The 16,213-nt window shown below is 52.9% G+C and overlaps 1 protein-coding gene across 2 annotated transcripts in view; it reads right to left on the bottom strand.

The window, feature by feature from the left end:
- Positions 1–11,655, bottom strand: part of MROH2A (maestro heat like repeat family member 2A) — a 42,903-nt gene extending 31,248 nt beyond the window's left edge. Inside the window, exons 1-11 of one of the 2 annotated variants that reach the window (XM_027590118.2) lie at positions 11,490–11,655; positions 10,419–10,508; positions 9,984–10,165; positions 6,861–6,992; positions 6,477–6,639; positions 4,718–4,816; positions 4,097–4,248; positions 3,456–3,599; positions 2,059–2,151; positions 1,718–1,835; positions 1,465–1,578 (exon numbers count right to left, since the gene is read on the bottom strand). In XM_027590118.2, the coding sequence (XP_027445919.2) occupies positions 1,465–1,578; positions 1,718–1,835; positions 2,059–2,151; positions 3,456–3,599; positions 4,097–4,248; positions 4,718–4,816; positions 6,477–6,639; positions 6,861–6,992; positions 9,984–10,165; positions 10,419–10,508; positions 11,490–11,565 (1,363 nt within the window). In that variant the 5' untranslated portion in view covers positions 11,566–11,655. The remainder of the gene's footprint in view (positions 1–1,464; positions 1,579–1,717; positions 1,836–2,058; positions 2,152–3,455; positions 3,600–4,096; positions 4,249–4,717; positions 4,817–6,476; positions 6,640–6,860; positions 6,993–9,983; positions 10,166–10,418; positions 10,509–11,489) is intronic. The other variant, XM_027590119.2, reaches the window with a different exon arrangement.
- Positions 11,656–16,213: the final 4,558 nt, after the last annotated feature.

Raw genomic sequence — 16,213 nt, 5'->3', positions numbered from 1 at the left:
ATTGTCATCCTTTTTTTCCCTAAGGAGTTAGAAAATTATTCAAAAATTATTTTCTGAATAAAATCCATCCAAATAAATAAATAAATAATAAAGATAAAATAAAAATAGTATATGCTCACTGTAAGGTTAAAATAAAAACCACTCAACAGTTCAGGTGCGTCCCTAAGCTCATTTATAGATTTCTTGCAAGTAACCAAGGTCATGCTGCATACACTGCCCCATACCATGCTGGGGCACTTAATATAGAGAGGGCATCTTGTCCACGAAAAAAGTATAAATTGACTACGCCCTTTATGGTTGAGTCATATTCTACTCTGTGGATAAACTATCATTTGTTCCAGAAATTCCCTATAGAAAAACAGTTAGGTTGCTTCTAATGTGTTGCTTTTATGCACAACGTGCTAATGAACATTGCTGTCCAGTTACCTTTGGGCAATGAGTTCCTTTGGACAATGGTCAGAAAGTTAGATGGTTGAGCCCAAGTTTCGGTCCCTATGCAACTGAGCACTCAGAATGCTTTATCAATCTACACCCTTGTCAATAAAGTGCAAGAAACTAGTTTCTTATTATTCTAGCACAGGGATTAGCAAAGTATAACCCGCAGGCTAAAACCAGCCCTAAGCCTGTTTTTGTAAATAAAGTTTTATTAGAACACAGCCACACTCTGCAGTGTATGATCGCTTTTGCACACTTGAGTAATTGTCACAGAGATCATATGGCCTGTAAAGCCAAAAATATTTTTACTATCAAGCCTCTTAAAGAAAAATGGCTAGGCCAACACTAGTCATTATCACCTCTGTCTGTCAGACACATAAAAATGGTCTCATTGTTGCTTAAATTTGCGGGTTTTTTCAGAGAAGACTTTACTGTCAGTAGAATGTGCTTTATATACAGTTGCCCAGTCTGCGTACTGCACAAGGGCACCCAGTTTTCAACTGGGTGGCCCATGCTCTTCTAAACAAATCATGTACTTGCAGGGCCACATGCTGCCAGCAAGGGGTGCCTTGTTCCAATTTCACACAAAGGTGCTGTCTGAGCTGGTGTCATCGTTGAGGACGGGATTTCCCTTTTGATGGCAAGGCCAGGTTCAGAGTTTGGGCTTAGGGATTTAGAATCAGGAGTTTTGACTACGTTTGGGCATTGGGGCAGTGGGGCTTTAGGACTACACCTACACGATATAACTAGGCCTTATTTAAGGCCTTTGATTTCACATTTGGGGGTAGTTCTAGGATTCAGGTTAACAGTCTGAAATTCAGACTCAGGTGGAAGCTGGGATTCAGAGTTTGAGGGGAAGGTTGAGGGTGCGGGTCATGGGGGTCACAGTGCTGGTTAGGTTCAAGGGCAGAAAATATGAAGCAACCTTGGTCCACCCAGTCGTGTCTATAAAAGAGGAAATGATGAAGGCCCAGATATGGGTGAGACCTGCCTCCCCGGCCTCCCGCCTGGCTTCCCGCTCTTGCTCACCATCTGCGCTCACCACTGCCCTAATCAGTGTCAGGGTCCCCACGCGGATGGCCTCCTTGCTCATCTCCATCTGACTGAGGAAGAACTTCATCAGCTCCTTGGGGTAGGACCGGGCTGCAGGAGGAAGGACAGCTTTACTCATGCCCTCGGAGCCAGAATGAGCCAGAAAAGGCAGCCCTGGGCCCAGGCCTCACAAGGGCTGGGGCTCCCGTAGGCTCACAGTGGACCTGGGGGGCGGGGGGGGGGCGCTCACCGAGGGCTATGAAGCAGTGTATGATCTCCGTCAGGTTTTGGCTGCTGTACCGCTGGTGGGCAGGAGCCCTGGCACACACCTGGGGAGCGGGCGTGCAGGGAGGGTGGGGAGACCGCACCTGGAGGGGGACGCAAGTGCAGGGGCGGCCCAGCGCCGTCGTGCCAGAGCCACGCGTGCACCACCGCCTCGCACCCCCGTGGGATGCAGGAGCCAGATGGGCGAGACGGGCGCTCCACCACGATCACACCCTTTCCCCTGGTCGGCCACACCACCTGCTGCAACCCACTTCCCACTGATCCACCCTGAGAACGCCGGTTCTCAGCCAAGCTTGCTGGCCTCACCTGGGTGTGGAGTTCTGTGAAAATGGTGTGAAGCTGCATTTGGGGGACCGGAGTGTTGGTGGTGACCGACATTTCCAGGATCTGCCTCAAGACCTACAATGGAGAGGCGGATGATTGCAGATGACCTTCTGCCGATTCAGGGTCAGTTTAACCCTAGACTCTTGCTACTCAGCGTGGCCCATCAGCCGGTGGTATCAGCATCCCCCGGGAGCTAGTTAGAAATGCAGCCTCTCAGGGCACCTGCGTGGCTCAGTCAGTTAAGCGACTGCCTTCAGCTCAGGTCATGATCCTGGAGTCCCTGGATGGAGTCCCGGGATCGAGTCCCACATCGGGCTCCCTGCTCAGCGGGGAGTCTGCTTCTCCCTCTGACCCTCCCCCCTCTCATGTGCTCTCTCTCTCTCTCTCTCTCTCTCAAATAAATAAATAAAATCTTTTAAAAAAAAAGAAAGAAAGAAAGAAAGAAAGAAAGAAAGAAAGAAAGAAAGAAAAAGAAATGCAGCCTCTCCGTCCCTGCTTCAGACCTGCTGAATGCAACCCTCCATTGCAGCCAGCCTCCCGGGAATGCCTACACACAGTAAAGCTTGCAAAGTGCTGTGAGGCCACTGAGCGTGGCATTCAAGGCCCTCTTCTCCTTTCTCTTCTATCCACCTGGAGATGAATCCCATTCTTTTGTCAGAGCGATCTACAGGCGGCCCCTTAGATCTACCACATTAATTTCTGCTCCTTGCTTTTAGAGTTGAGGAGCACGCCTCGTCTGCAGATGAGTGATCCCCTTACAGTACATTCAGCCTGGGTCACACCTCCATGCAGAACACTGCCAAGACTCCATCTTATGTGGGTTAAGGGCTGTCATGGCTTAAAGGGTCCCCCTAAAATGCATGTACACCTGGAACCTCAGAACATGGCCTTATCTGAAAATGAGGATTTCCAGGTGTAATTAGTTAAGGGTCGCACATGAGACCATCCTGGATTTAAGGTGGGCCTTAAGTCCAGCAACCGGTGTCCTTATAAGAAAAGGAGAGGACACAGAGGCAGACACAGAGAAGAGACCACGTGAAGGAGGGGGGGCAATCACACTGGAACGATGTGGCCACCAGAAGCTGGAAGAGGCAAGAAAGGATTCTTGCCCAGGGCCTATGGAAGGATCGCAGCCCCACCAACACCTCGACCCCTGGAACTATGAGAGAATCCGTTTCTGTTATTTTAGGCCACCCGCTTTGTGGTTCTCTGTTATGGCAGCCCCGGGAAACTAACACACAACCTCGCCGTGGCCTCCAAGACCCTTAGGGATCTCATCCCTTCCGCCTGGAACAGCAAAAACCCCACAAGTACCAGGCCCAACTTCTCCCCGGGTGACACCCAGCCTCCAGGCCGGCTGCCGCCCAGCAACCTCTCACCTGCGTGATAAAGAGCGCCTCCAGGTTGCCTCGGTACTCCGCCAGCAGCAGGGGGATATAGTCGTACAACTGATCCCGCAGGTCATCGTTGGGCAGGAGGAGGTTCAGCATAGGCTTCAAGGACTTGATGACCCCCAGCTTCACCTACCCAAGGAGCCCAGGACCCTCAGCAAGGCCCAGTGATGTCACCCCATCCAGAGAGTCAAGGACGCGTGAGAGAGGGGACCTAGGAAGTAGTCGAGGCCCCCGCCCGAGACCCCACAGGCAGGCAATGAGGCCGGACTGTCCCTGCGAGTCCCAGCTCTGTCACTTAGGAGAACCTCTCTGAGCGCCTCAGTTTCCTCATCTGCAAAACAGTCCCATCGCACAGAGTTGACGTGGAAATAGCTCCCCTAGGTAAAAGGCGCTGTAACGGGGACCCTCATCCAGCGATCCCGGGGCCTTTCTCAAGCCGGCCCCCTGAGGATCCAGGGCCCACACGGTTCAGCAACTCTGTTTATCAGGTCACTGTCTCTCTCCCGGGTTCTGGGAATGAGGCTGGACCCAGTGGTCTCTCAGCCCTCCTGGCCACACCAGCTGGGGAGCCATGACCTGGGGGGACCACGGGACCTTCCTCCCCACCCGAGAAAGGTGTTTCTCACCTCAGGGTTGTGGTTCCTCAGCCACACGGTCACAAAATAGCGGTACATGGGGAACAACTTCATGGCAAACTGATCCTCGGTCATCACAGGGTACACGCTGTCCTCCAGATGCTTCAGGTAAAACTGCACTGTCTCACAGAAGGTCTCCATGGCTGCCGAGTGGGGGGGAAGCAGTGAGCCCAGAGGGGCAGGAGGGGGACCAGGTGTCCCCAGACCACCTCCTCCAGCAGAGTGCACTCGCACACTTCTGGAACCAGCAGGTGACCCCGATGGCCTCAGCCAGCCAGGAAGACCCTGTCTTCGGCCTGACTTGGGCAGGCCCACCATAGACCCATTTTCCCTGGTTCCTCTCCTGTGAATCTCACCGTCCTGCTTGAAATTAGAGCCAGCTAAACTGAGTCACAGTGATGACTTGCTCCCACGAAGCCGCGTTCTCCCGAAAGCACGCGCCGCGGTGCTGCCACCCGTGCCCTGCCCCCTCCCCGAGAGGCAATCAGAGGCCACGCGACGCAGGCGATTCGGCCAATGTTCGGGAAGAAATGAACAGCCCGCCTCCTGTTCAATGAACCCCTCCACCTGTTCGCCGCAGCCCCTCCTCCCGTGACCGGGCCGGACACGTACCGCTGCAGATCACCTGGCGCATCTTGGCTTCAGTGGCGAGTCTCAGCATCGTGAATATGGTGGCCAAGGTGATGCCCATGTATGGCATGAACTCAAACACTGTGCAGTGGGGCGAGAGGAGGCAGGGAGTCAGCGGGGCCGAGGCGAGAGGACAACCCGCCGCCCGCCGCCTGCAGCCCCCACCGGGCAGAGCGCGTGGCCAGGGCCGCAGGAAACAGCATGGACGTCAGTGTGTTGGGAAAGAAAGGAGCTAGAAACAAGTGGCGGGGGAAGGAGCCAGGGACGAGGAGACAGAAGGAGGTGGAAGAAGCAGAGACAGCCGCAGGGAAGAGTGTGCAGAGCTGCAAGTTGGGGAGGGGAGACCCAGCGTGGCTCACGGGGGTACACGCCCGGCTCTTTAGGTGTCCCACAAATGTCCTTGGGTGAAGGAAGAACCTAGGAGACAGCCAGTGAGGAAGACGGACCAGAAGAGAGAGAGGAAGGAAACCGAGAGGTGGGAGGGGGAGTGAGGAGGGGCTGGGGGGGGACGGAACCCCCCCCCAGGCCCGGTCCCTCCAGCTGCCCCCTCAGAGTGGCTAGTCCTCCCGGGCCCACTGCCTCTCTGCCGTCTCTCTCCATCCACCCGGCCCCGTGTGACCGGAGCCCGTGCCAAACGGGACACACGGGCCGCTGGGCCCTTCCTGAGTCACTAGCCTCGCAGGCTCCACGCCAAGCACTGTCCCCGAGTCCCTGTCAGCTCTCTCCCTGCGCTGGGCTTCCCCGCGGGTGCTGGCCTCGCCGCTCCTCTCTCTGCGCCACTCCGCAGGCGTGGGCCGCTTTGAGCACCACCTGCATGCTGAGGACCCCGTGAGGAAGGCCCCCCACCTTGCCCTCGAGTTCTGCATCCGCACACCCGCTGGCTCCCTGTCCCCATTCATCAGACGTCCCACATGCATGTGAACTCAGGGCACGCACCGTACAGCCAGCTGCTCAAACCTGAAGACTGGGAGTCATCCTTGGCCATTTCCAATTATTCCTTCACCTTCAGCACACATTTCATCAGCAAGTCCCATCCACTGGAGTCTCCCTTGTATCTCCCTTCTGTCCACCGCTCCCCAAATTCTCCCCAGCCCTAGCCACCAGCGCCTCTCGGGTACACACCTCTTATCCCTTCTCTGTCCACACAACAGCTAGAATGGTCTTCCCAGAACCTACCTTCCACAAGGCAACTGTAGCTTTGAATCCCTCAACAGCTTTCCAGGGCCCTCAAATAAAGTCCAGACACCACCACACGGGCCCACCCCCCCGCCCCCGAGGCCCTGACAGGCTCTCCAACCCCTCTTTTTTTTTTTTAAAGATTTTATTTATTTATTTGCGAGAGAGAATGAGAGAGAGAGAGCACATGAGACGGGGGGAGGGTCAGAGGGAGAAGCAGACTCCCCGCCGAGCAGGGAGCCCGATGCGGGACTCGATCCCAGGACTCCAGGATCGTGACCTGAGCCGAAGGCAGTCGCTTAACCAACTGAGCCACCCAGGCGCCCTCTCCAACCCCTCTTTACACCATCTCCCCCACCCTAACTACAACCATGGTAACCCCTCAGTTCCTCAGAGGAACCAAGCCTTTTCCTGCCTCAGGGCCTTTGCACGTGATGCGTATCATTTTAAAAGTAGAAAAGAGAGGAAGAGGGGGTGGTCAGAGAAGAGAGAGGCAGAGACCAGGAGGGGGCGCCGGGCAGGCCCTCGGGGCCGGACACAGGGCTGAGGACCCGCGGGCACCTACCATTGCCGTTGGCTAGCTTCGCCAAGGTGATGATGACAAATTCGTCCGTGAGGTTGAGGGGCTTGAGGTGGTGCTGCAGCTCGTACATGACCATGCTGAAGTGGTTTCGGGACAGAGCCACCAGTGTGTCACTGGCCACCTCTGCCTTCACGTAGCCCTCCACCTGCAGGGGACGGGAGAGGGACGTGGGGCTCCACCATCCGCTCGGCCTTCATGAAAACCCTCCTGCCCCACACCTGCTCCGGCCCCGTGTGCTCCTTGGGCTCAGCCTCTTCTTGCCCCCTGAGGTCACTGGACAAGGGCCTTGCGCATCCCAGGCCATGCCTGCGGCCCAGCCCCTGGGCTGGTGGGGGTTTGGGGGGGGTGGGGGGAGGGCTCTCCTACCTCCAGGGTCTGCCTCATCTCCTTGGAGGCGATGGTGACCAGCCGCTGGACTCCCTGCTCCTCCAGCTCCCCCTCCTGCTGGATGATCTCCTGGAGGATGTTGTAGATGTTGACTGTGCGCTGGGTAGAAATCTGGGAAACAAGTATGGCGAGTGGCAAGATCCTGCACCCCGCCCCGCGCCCAGCACCGTCCACCATCATCTTCCTCCACCGGCCCTCCTCCCATGTACCCGTGATTTGTAAGATACGTATATGTGATCTTTGCCCCCTTTCTGGCACAGACCTCCTAAAACTTGGCATTTCCTAAGTGAGGAGGGCAATCTAGAGTGTCCTTTGTTATGTTAATGGGGTGACTTGGAAAGCCTCTAAGGACGGGGGCTGGCTGCCTGGAGAACCAACCCTTCAATTAGAGGGTTGGACCTTTCAGAGGGGCTGGAATCTGAATGGATGAACCATAGCCAATGACTTGATCCACCGTGCCTCTGTAATGAGACCTCTGTAGGACGGGGCTCAGAACACGTGGAGATTCCGGGAGAGAGGTGCCCTCCAGCACCGGCCCCCTTGAAAGTCCAAGAAAGCAGACTGCCCTGCCCTTCGCCCTGGTGTGGGAGGACCTGAGGTCAGGAAGTGTGCCTCTTACTCTGCTTTGATTTCTAGATAGCCTTATCACCATTTTAAACGACCTGGTTTAGGACAGAATTGGACAAATAGACGGTACAACCCAGACCACGCCTGCAGATCCGCATTTGAGAATAACTCTTACTTAATCAGGTATGATGAGCCGCTCTTTAAAGGATGAGTGTGGGCCATGGCCTGCAAAGCCCTGGGAAGGCGACCTCTGCTCTCAGGTGATAGGGCGGTCACTTCCCAACAGCCCAGGGGCCTTGGAAAGTGTGGGCACCTCAAGAAGAAAGGAATTCACCCAAATGTGTATGTTCTCCTAGTGAAATCTGCTCCAGAGAGTTTTGGCCTTGTTTGCCTGGTCTTGGCATAGCAAAAAAACCAACGATTCTAAACTCCAATCAGAGATTCCTCATGAAAAACCACTGGAAGGAAGAAAACTGTGAGGCCTCGGCTGTGCAGTACTGCCTGGCCCTGGACCAGTCCTTCTATCTTTTTTTTTTTTAATTGCTCCCTAAAGATCCTTCTTAGACATTTTTTCCTGATTTCCCCCTCCCCCACCATGAAACCTTAACACCACAATATAGTATGTATCTGTTTATGGGCTATATACATCTCCGTGTTTTATACATAAAAAAACTAAGGTTTTCTTCATGTCCCCTCCTACCCCGGGACCCATTTTACCCACTTTGGGACAGTATCACCCCTGTTGAGAACGCATGCACTAGATTTCCAAAGAGAACACAAGGAGGTCTGTATGTTTAATTAACACTCCTGTAGCACCTACGTTAACCGTCAGGTAAAGTACAAGACCAGGCTTATCTGTGATCAGGAGGAATCTCTGGAGAATATTTATGGTCACGAGACAAAAACTGTCCAAGCCTTGGAAACTAGTATAAAGCAGGCACCCGAGGAGGTCTGGGTGCCGCCTGCAGAGTCTGCAGACGCTCTCGGATTATGGGGCCTCAAGGAGAGCATGTCCTTGATCTCCCGTGATCCTCTAGGCTAGGTTATGGCTCCATGGGGACAGAAGCTCAGTCTTAAGAAACTGATATCAATGCAAATGTTTCCTCCGTAGCAACAAACATTGTTCCTGTACATGGCAACGTAAATGAGTTTTGCCGGGTAGAGTATATAAATCTCTGTAAGTAAAATGCTTATCTTAACAGATTTTAATATGTTGCCGGTTCCTTCACTATTTAATGAATAACAAATCTTTGAAACATGTTCATTTTTAAAATACGCCTACTTGTTTATTGTCTATTTATTGCCGCTTATCACTGATTATGGCCTGGGTATTAATCCTGTGCTTAAATTTCTTTTATATTTCCCGACATCTTGGGGCCTCGCTGATCCTCGGGAGACAGCCCCTCCCAGGATGAGCCAATTAGCACAGGGAGCAAACAACTCAGCCCAGAGCATGCTTTTCAAATGCAAACCAACCAATCCAGAGCCTGCACCCCAACTTCCTCCCCCATCAGACTCTCACACTCGGGAGCCAGACGTCAGATGACCTGGACAGTCCTCATGCCCCGTGCCCGTTATTACTCAATTATTCAAATTGCCCCATCCTCCCCGACAGAGACCACAATATAGACCCTTGTCCACATTTTCTCCTCACTCCCTCTGCCTCCTGGCCAACCCTGATGCTGGCTCCTGGGGTCCTGCATGGTGTGGCCTGCCCTCACCTCCTGAGTGTTGACATCAGCATAATAAGAAAACCTGCATTTTATAAATCTGTTACAAAAACCCTTTGCCTGTGCTCCCAGACTCTGGCCCACCTTCCTCTCAGCCTGCACACATCTTTCCACAAAATCAAGAACTCCTACAAAGAACTCTTGTGCTTCCCACCCCCAAAGGCTACAGGATAGTCTAAAATCCAGCAGCTCTCCAAGTGTGGTCTCCAGAGCAGCAGCAGCAGCATCACCTGGGAAGGCGTTAGAAATGCTGATTCTTGGGCCATCCCCACAGACCTTACTGAATCGGTAAGTCTCAGGGCGGGGCCCAGTCATCTGGGTTTTTGAGAAGCTTTCCAGGGAATTCTGATGCTCTGATCCAAACTCTGCCCTGTCTTAACAAGACTCACTGTGATTTTCCATTACACTTCCCATCACTCCCTCCAACACCCTCCACCCCAGCCCCGACTCCAGCTAGTCTCCCCACTGGCCAAGTCGACCCTGTATCCAGCTCTGTTGGGTCTGTGCTGCCCTGCGTCCACCTGCTTCAGTCCTGCTCAACACCTTGTAACTAAGTCCGCGCGCCCTAGGACAATGGCTCCCAAATCCACTGTGTCAGAATAAGGCAGCTTTTCAAAAATTACGAAAGCCCCAGGCCCCCGTCGGCCCTCCGAGTAAGAACTTCACAGTCTCGCCCATCTCTGTGCCCCAGCACCTGGCCCCATGCTTGCCATAGTCAGTAACGTGCACTGAACCGTGACTGGGCACACAAGCAGGCCCCAGGTGGCCGGGCTCAGAGGGGCAGCCGAGGGCGAGCAGGACCCACCTCCGGCACCTGCAGGCAGTGGATGAGAGCGTTCATCACCACCGAGGGCTCTGTGGTGGCCTTCTCCGTGATTATCACCGAGGCCAGCGTCTTCCGCATGTCAGGACCTGCTCCGGCAGCGTCCGTCTTGGCTGACCCGCTGTCCATGATGTTGAGGAGGTTTGTGACTTGTTGGAAAGTACCTGAGACAAAGTGGCACAGGTGTGGTGCTGAGAGGGCCGTCACAGGAGGTGCTCCCGTGCCCAGGCCTTCCCAATACCGCACAGCTTCAGCTCCACCTGCCCCGTGATTGAGCCGGGCCTCCCTGTTCACCGTGCAGAAGGAGAAACTGAGACCGAGGCTGGGACCTGCCCCCAAAGAGTTGGTGGCCAGGACGGGGGGTAGGGGAGGGGGGCAGGAATGCAGGGTTGGGGCTGACTTTCTCACCCCTGTTACCTTGTTCCAGAGGTTTCAGGTCCTCCATTTCCTCTGATGGGTCCTCATTTGAGTCTGCGGCTGCTTCTGTCATCTCTTCCTCAACCTCCTCTAAGGGAGACCAAATTTGTAAAATAGTTGGTGCGTCAACACACCCTAAGATGACCCCCAGTGAGTCATGCCCTGTATGACCCTCTCCCCTTGAGTGTGGGCAGAACCGTGACTTGGTTAGACCCATGTTCTTTTTTTTTTTCCCCAAAGATTTTATTTATTGATTTATTTATTTGAGAGAACGAGAATGAGAGAGAGAGAGAGCACATGAGAGGGGGGAGGGTCAGAGGGAGAAGCAGACTCCCTGCTGAGCAGCAGGGAGCCCGATGCGGGACTCGATCCCGGGACTCCAGGATCATGACCTGAGCCGAAGGCATTCGCCCAACCAACTGAGCCACCCAGGCGCCCTAGACCCATGTTCTAAGCAGTGGACCGTGGCATAGGTGATGGGAAGCCTCTCCCATGGTCACACAATCTCATACAAGACTGGAGAGGGATTCTCACACTAACATTGAAGTGGAAACCGAATGACACAAACTGCCTGTGGAAGGGGCCATGTGGCAAGAAAGTGAGGGCCCCAGTCCTACAACCACAAGGAACTGGATTTTGCCAACAACCACATAAGCTTGGAAGAGAACCGAGCTCCAGAGAGGACACGGCCCTGTTCACACCTTGAATGCAGCCTGTGAGACCCTACCCACCCAGAATCCTGACCCACAGGAACTGTGTGATAATAGATGGGTGTTGTTTTAAGGCATGAAGTCAATTCACTTGTTACACAGCAGTAGCTAACTAATACACTTCGTTAAGAAGGGCTCTTCCTCTCTCTTCTCTCGATACTGAAAACTAATGATTAACAAGAAATCCACCTTAGCTGCCCTCATTGCTCCTCTCAAGGGGCTTTTGCAACATCAGCAGCTTCTTAAGGGTTGGCAAACAACACAGATGTCAAAATGGAGGGCTGAACACTCCCAGATCTGTCCTGTGCTCGTTCCCTCCTGGGAATCCTTTAAAGAGCTACTCTGGGACCTAAATACTGACCTTTCCTTGGAGTCCTTTCCTGGATGGAACAAAAATATACCACAAGAAAAAGCCCCGTTCTTTGCCTAATACACATCGATGGTAATGTGGACAATAGCAGGAGGGGTTGTCGAAGAAGTGGGGCAGTTGGCTTCTCAGTTGTAATGCGGGTGAGGAATGGGCCCCCTGGTCAGGTGGGAGGGTTTCATTAGAATCATCACCGTTAGGTCGCAGACCCTTGGAACTTTGAGATCTAACTGCCTTCCTGAGTCTTTATCAAGTGAGGGCTTTGAGGAGTGCACAGCGCCCTGTGATTAAAACCTCACCTTATGTTGTCACTCAATGTTTCTGTTACCCACATGTGTGGTGAAGTACGGTGGCCTGTTTGGGAAAGGGGCATGGGGGCAGTGGGGGCGATTCACTACCAAGTCCCCTGGGGATGCACTGTTGGTTTGCAAGCTCCACGGGGGCTTCCTGGGTGAAACCTGAAGCTGGCCCCTTGTACTCAGAGGGCAGGGAGAGACCCAAGAGAGGCCACTCCAGGTTGGTAGGTGGCAGCTTTAATAAGCAAGAGAACTTACATGCAATGATCATCCTGGGCAGCAGCAAGACCAATGGATCCCTGCACCTGCCAACCTCATCTTAAAAGTTCACACAGAGGCCTTAGTTGGGTTCAGTCACGTATACCATCCAGATGACCTCAACACCATATCAGCACCTCAAGGCCGTGTCCTTGGACCAGCCTCTGGTAGTGGGAAGGCAAGCAGAACCTTCATTCCAAGGACAGGAGAGGGTATGGGGAGCCTCCAATTTCCCAGGCCCAGCTCACAGGCCAACTGGCAGTCATGTCTTCTCAGTGACCTCTTCCAACATGTGGTCATAGGACCTCAGGGTGGGAAGCTGTGGTCGGGGCAGCTGGGGTGGGCTGGGTGAGAGAGGGCTCCTGGACAAATTACAGGATGGGGAAGGGGATTCCCCTGGCAGAATACTTAGAAGATAAAGCATCTCAAGGACAGGGGAGAAGGTAGGGACCCTGTTTCCCTGAGCCCGAAGTGGGGCCCAAGGATTCGCCTGTCAGTTGTAGCTGTGAGACAGGCCAGATCAAGAGTCTGAGCAATGAAATATTGGCCTTTGGAAACCTTTCTGTGCATTACAGGGCAACAGAACAAGACTCAGAAGCACCTAGGTCCAAGACTGCTTTATTAAAATTCCCACTCGAAGTTTGTTCGCCCTCCCGAGAGGAAGTTCCTCAGCTTGGACACCTCTGATACCAGGGTGCTCGTGACCCTTCCTAGCCCAGCTCTACTTCATTGAAGCCGGATGCTTGGAAAACAAGCTTCCCCAGCATAGTGCCAAACCCTTCTTCCCCATAAATTCCTGCACTGTTCCTCTCTCTGCCCTTTGGTGACATACTAACCAATATGGAACAGGCACAAGAAGACCGTTATCCCCTGCCCCTCTTTCATAGCTACCTCTGCCCTACCGCCTTCCACTCCCCTCTGGGCCTGCTCTTCTCCTTCACTTGGGATCACTCAAGTGCCATGGGTGCCATTCCATTCCGCAGACCCTAGCTGCCTGCCTGTTGTGTGCAGCTGACATAGCTCTCCGGGTAGCAGTGGATACAGAGGTGGGTAGGACACCTGTGTCCTCTGACAGTCGAAAGACCCAACACATGAAAGACTGTGGACTGAGAGCTAGGACTGAACGTATCCGTTAGCTACTGCTGTGTAACAAACCACCTCAAAGCTTAACAACTGAAAACAACCATTTATCATTGTTCATAAATCTACGGGTCAACTGGGTGGTTCTGTTGATCAGGGCCATATCCAGCCATGGAGTCACTCTTCCATCTGCAGTCAGCTGGTGGGCTGGGCGAAGGCTGGCTGGTCTAGGACAGCCTCCCACAGCTTGGCAGGTCTGGCAGTTGGCTAGCTATTGGTTGAAGTGCCTAGGGTGATTGGGACACATGTCTGTCCCACAGCAGGGCTAGCCCAGGCTGTTCTCACAGAGGCAGGTGGGCTTCCACGAGAGTGAACAGGAACATGGCACCCGCCCCTCTACCACATGCTACTAGCTAAACACAGGTCCCAGGCCAGCCAGGTCTCAAGGCAGTGGGGAAATGGATCCCGCCTCTCGATGGGAAGAGCTGCAAAGCCACATCGTGACGGCTATCAGGAGGGGTGGAGTATGGGGCCATTTTGTGGTTGCATACGTAATGAATGTGTTAGCCATGGCCAAAAGTGAAACACACTATCCAGAGAAGACACTGAGACGGTGAGATCAAGGAGAGAGAAGTGGGTTCTGCTTGGTTTTCTGAAATAAAAATACTTCTCAGGGTTTTTTTTTTCTCTTCAGATTAGGACAATAATATTCGACTCCCATACAATCCATTCATGAAATCAGTCACTCTTACGTGCTGTTACTCAACTGAGCTTCCCGCCTTCTACAGGAACTACCTTGAAAACAAGAAAAAACTGAATTGTAGAAACCTGTGGGTTTAAATGCGTGAAGTTGCCAAGGCAGGAAGTAGAAAAAATGGACACAACGTATGTATGGAGTGGACACATTTGGGACTATCTCCTCCAGCTCACTGGGCTCCCTCTTTCCTGACCCTTGGGGTCAGTTATGGCTCCCCGAGGCCATGTTTTCCCTGTGCAATCCCTCCCTCAACATTCCCGATTGGATGGCCGGGAGTGGACACCTGATCTGGACCAATCGGATTCTTCCCCTCTGGGTAAGAGAGAATCTGGTCAGTCTCCCGCGGTCCTGTGGGATCTTGGGGACGGAGGAGCAGGCAAGGCCAAGAGGAGAAGGAAGAGCAGGGCCAGCCCCTAGAGTGTGCAGGGACCGGGCCAGGCAAGAGAGGCTCCGCTTGGCACCACTGGGGCCCGGCCATGAGCCCCACATCCTTAGGAAGTCTGCCTCCTTATAAAGAGGCCCCCTTTTTTTGCTTAGGATATCCCAACAAGAGGACATAGGGGCCAGAAAAATAGAAGTGTGAAGGAGTACGAGCTGGTGGAGGCCAGAGCAGCTCAGGTCCGGAGAGATGGGGGTGGCAGGGAACCAGGGGCAGTAAGCCCAGGAACTGGTCCCTGGACGGACCAAGAAGGGCCTTAGAGGACGGTGGACGTAGTCCATGAGTCCCTGCAAGGCTCAAAGATGTGGGGAGGGATCTGGCGTGAACAGCTTCCCAAAAGAAGCCAAGGGAAGGAATATATGGGGTTGGGGTCAGCTAGAAACTAGCTATCCACGTGACCCCAGCTCCAGTTTGAAGCCTACACATTTAAAACTTTCACTTGTAACACACAAACACGCAAAAAAGTGTGAGCCAAATTAAAGGCACAGAGCAAGGGGGAGAAAATACAGTACAAGTTGGAAGGATATTTTCATTAATGCAGTAAACTCTCAGCCTCAGGGTAATACACCCCATAGGAAGACAGGGAAGGATATTCTCCAAAAAAGAAACACAAATGGCTCAGAAGCTTTAAAAACAACAACAACAACAACAACAACCTTTGAAGTAATAATAGTAATAGAAACACATTTAAAACAAGACCCCAGCAGGGTGCCTGGGTGGCTCAGTCTCCATTAAGCTTCTGACTCTTGGTTTTGGCTCAGGTCATGATCTCAGGGTCACGAGATCGAGCCCTATGTTGGGCTTTGTGCTCTGTGCTCAGTGGGGAGTCTGTTTGAAATCCTCTCTCTCCCTCTCTCTCTGCCCCTCCTTCAGCTCACCCTCTTCCTCCCTCTCTCTCTCTCTCTCAAATAAATAAATCTTTTAAAAAAAATTTAAAACAAGATCCCACTGTCCATCTACCAACTGATACTTTCCTTCAAGATAATACTTTACACCAAAGAGGGTGCAGGAAATGGCTCTCCCACACACGGAGAGCACCTCTCTGTGTGCAGTCTGGGAATAACTCAAGCCATCCGCTCAGGGTTGCAATGCTGTGGTGCCCGACCCAGATCCCTGTGTCCTTCTGTGTTAGGGCCCGCCTCCAACGCCACACCTCAGTTTCTCTCCCGGGGGCTCTTTCCGGCCTTTAGGGTCCCCTTGCCTGCCCTCGTGGCTGACTGGAGGCGAAGGGAATTTAACAGGACCTGGGAGCAGCCGGTCATGGACAGGGCGGGTGCTCAGACTTGGCGTCTCGCTAAGATGGGATAAGTCTGGCGTCTTACATCGGCCCCCAGCATCAACAGAGGGATTCAGCTCCAGCCGCCCACGGGAGAGCAGCTTCTTGGAGGCCCTCACTCCCGGTCCCACTCCCCACTCCCATGTCAGGGCTTCCTTCACTTACCAAATAAGCTACTTGCCCTGGAATCCTTGCCTCAAGGGAACCCAGGCTTAGACAACCATGGAGTTGATGGAGACAGTCACAAGGATGTGCAAAGATCTAGCCATTGGGCTACTCAAGGAGGGCTCCTTTATCAAAGAAAAATAAAAGTGAATCCACCCAGAAGTCTTAGTTAAATCAATCCTGCCACATCCAAGCAATAATTACTTCTTGGCCACTAAAAATGAATTAAATGTTATAGAAAAGTGTGGGAAGGGCATTCCTGGTAGGGTGAAGTGAAAAAGAGTGTTAGAAAGTGCTAGATATATTTGGTGTAGCTGCAGTATTTTATAAGAATATACATTTGCCAAAATAGTAACTGTGGTTATTTCTGGGGAACATGATTACCAGATTTTTATTTTCTTGTGTGTGTATGTGTGCACCTCTATATTTTTCTAATTTCTGTTGTAA

The sequence above is a fragment of the Zalophus californianus genome, chromosome 3, assembly GCF_009762305.2.
Source record: "Zalophus californianus isolate mZalCal1 chromosome 3, mZalCal1.pri.v2, whole genome shotgun sequence".
Taxonomy (NCBI): Eukaryota; Metazoa; Chordata; class Mammalia; order Carnivora; family Otariidae; genus Zalophus; species Zalophus californianus.
This window is presented reverse-complemented; position numbering and strand designations above follow the sequence as displayed.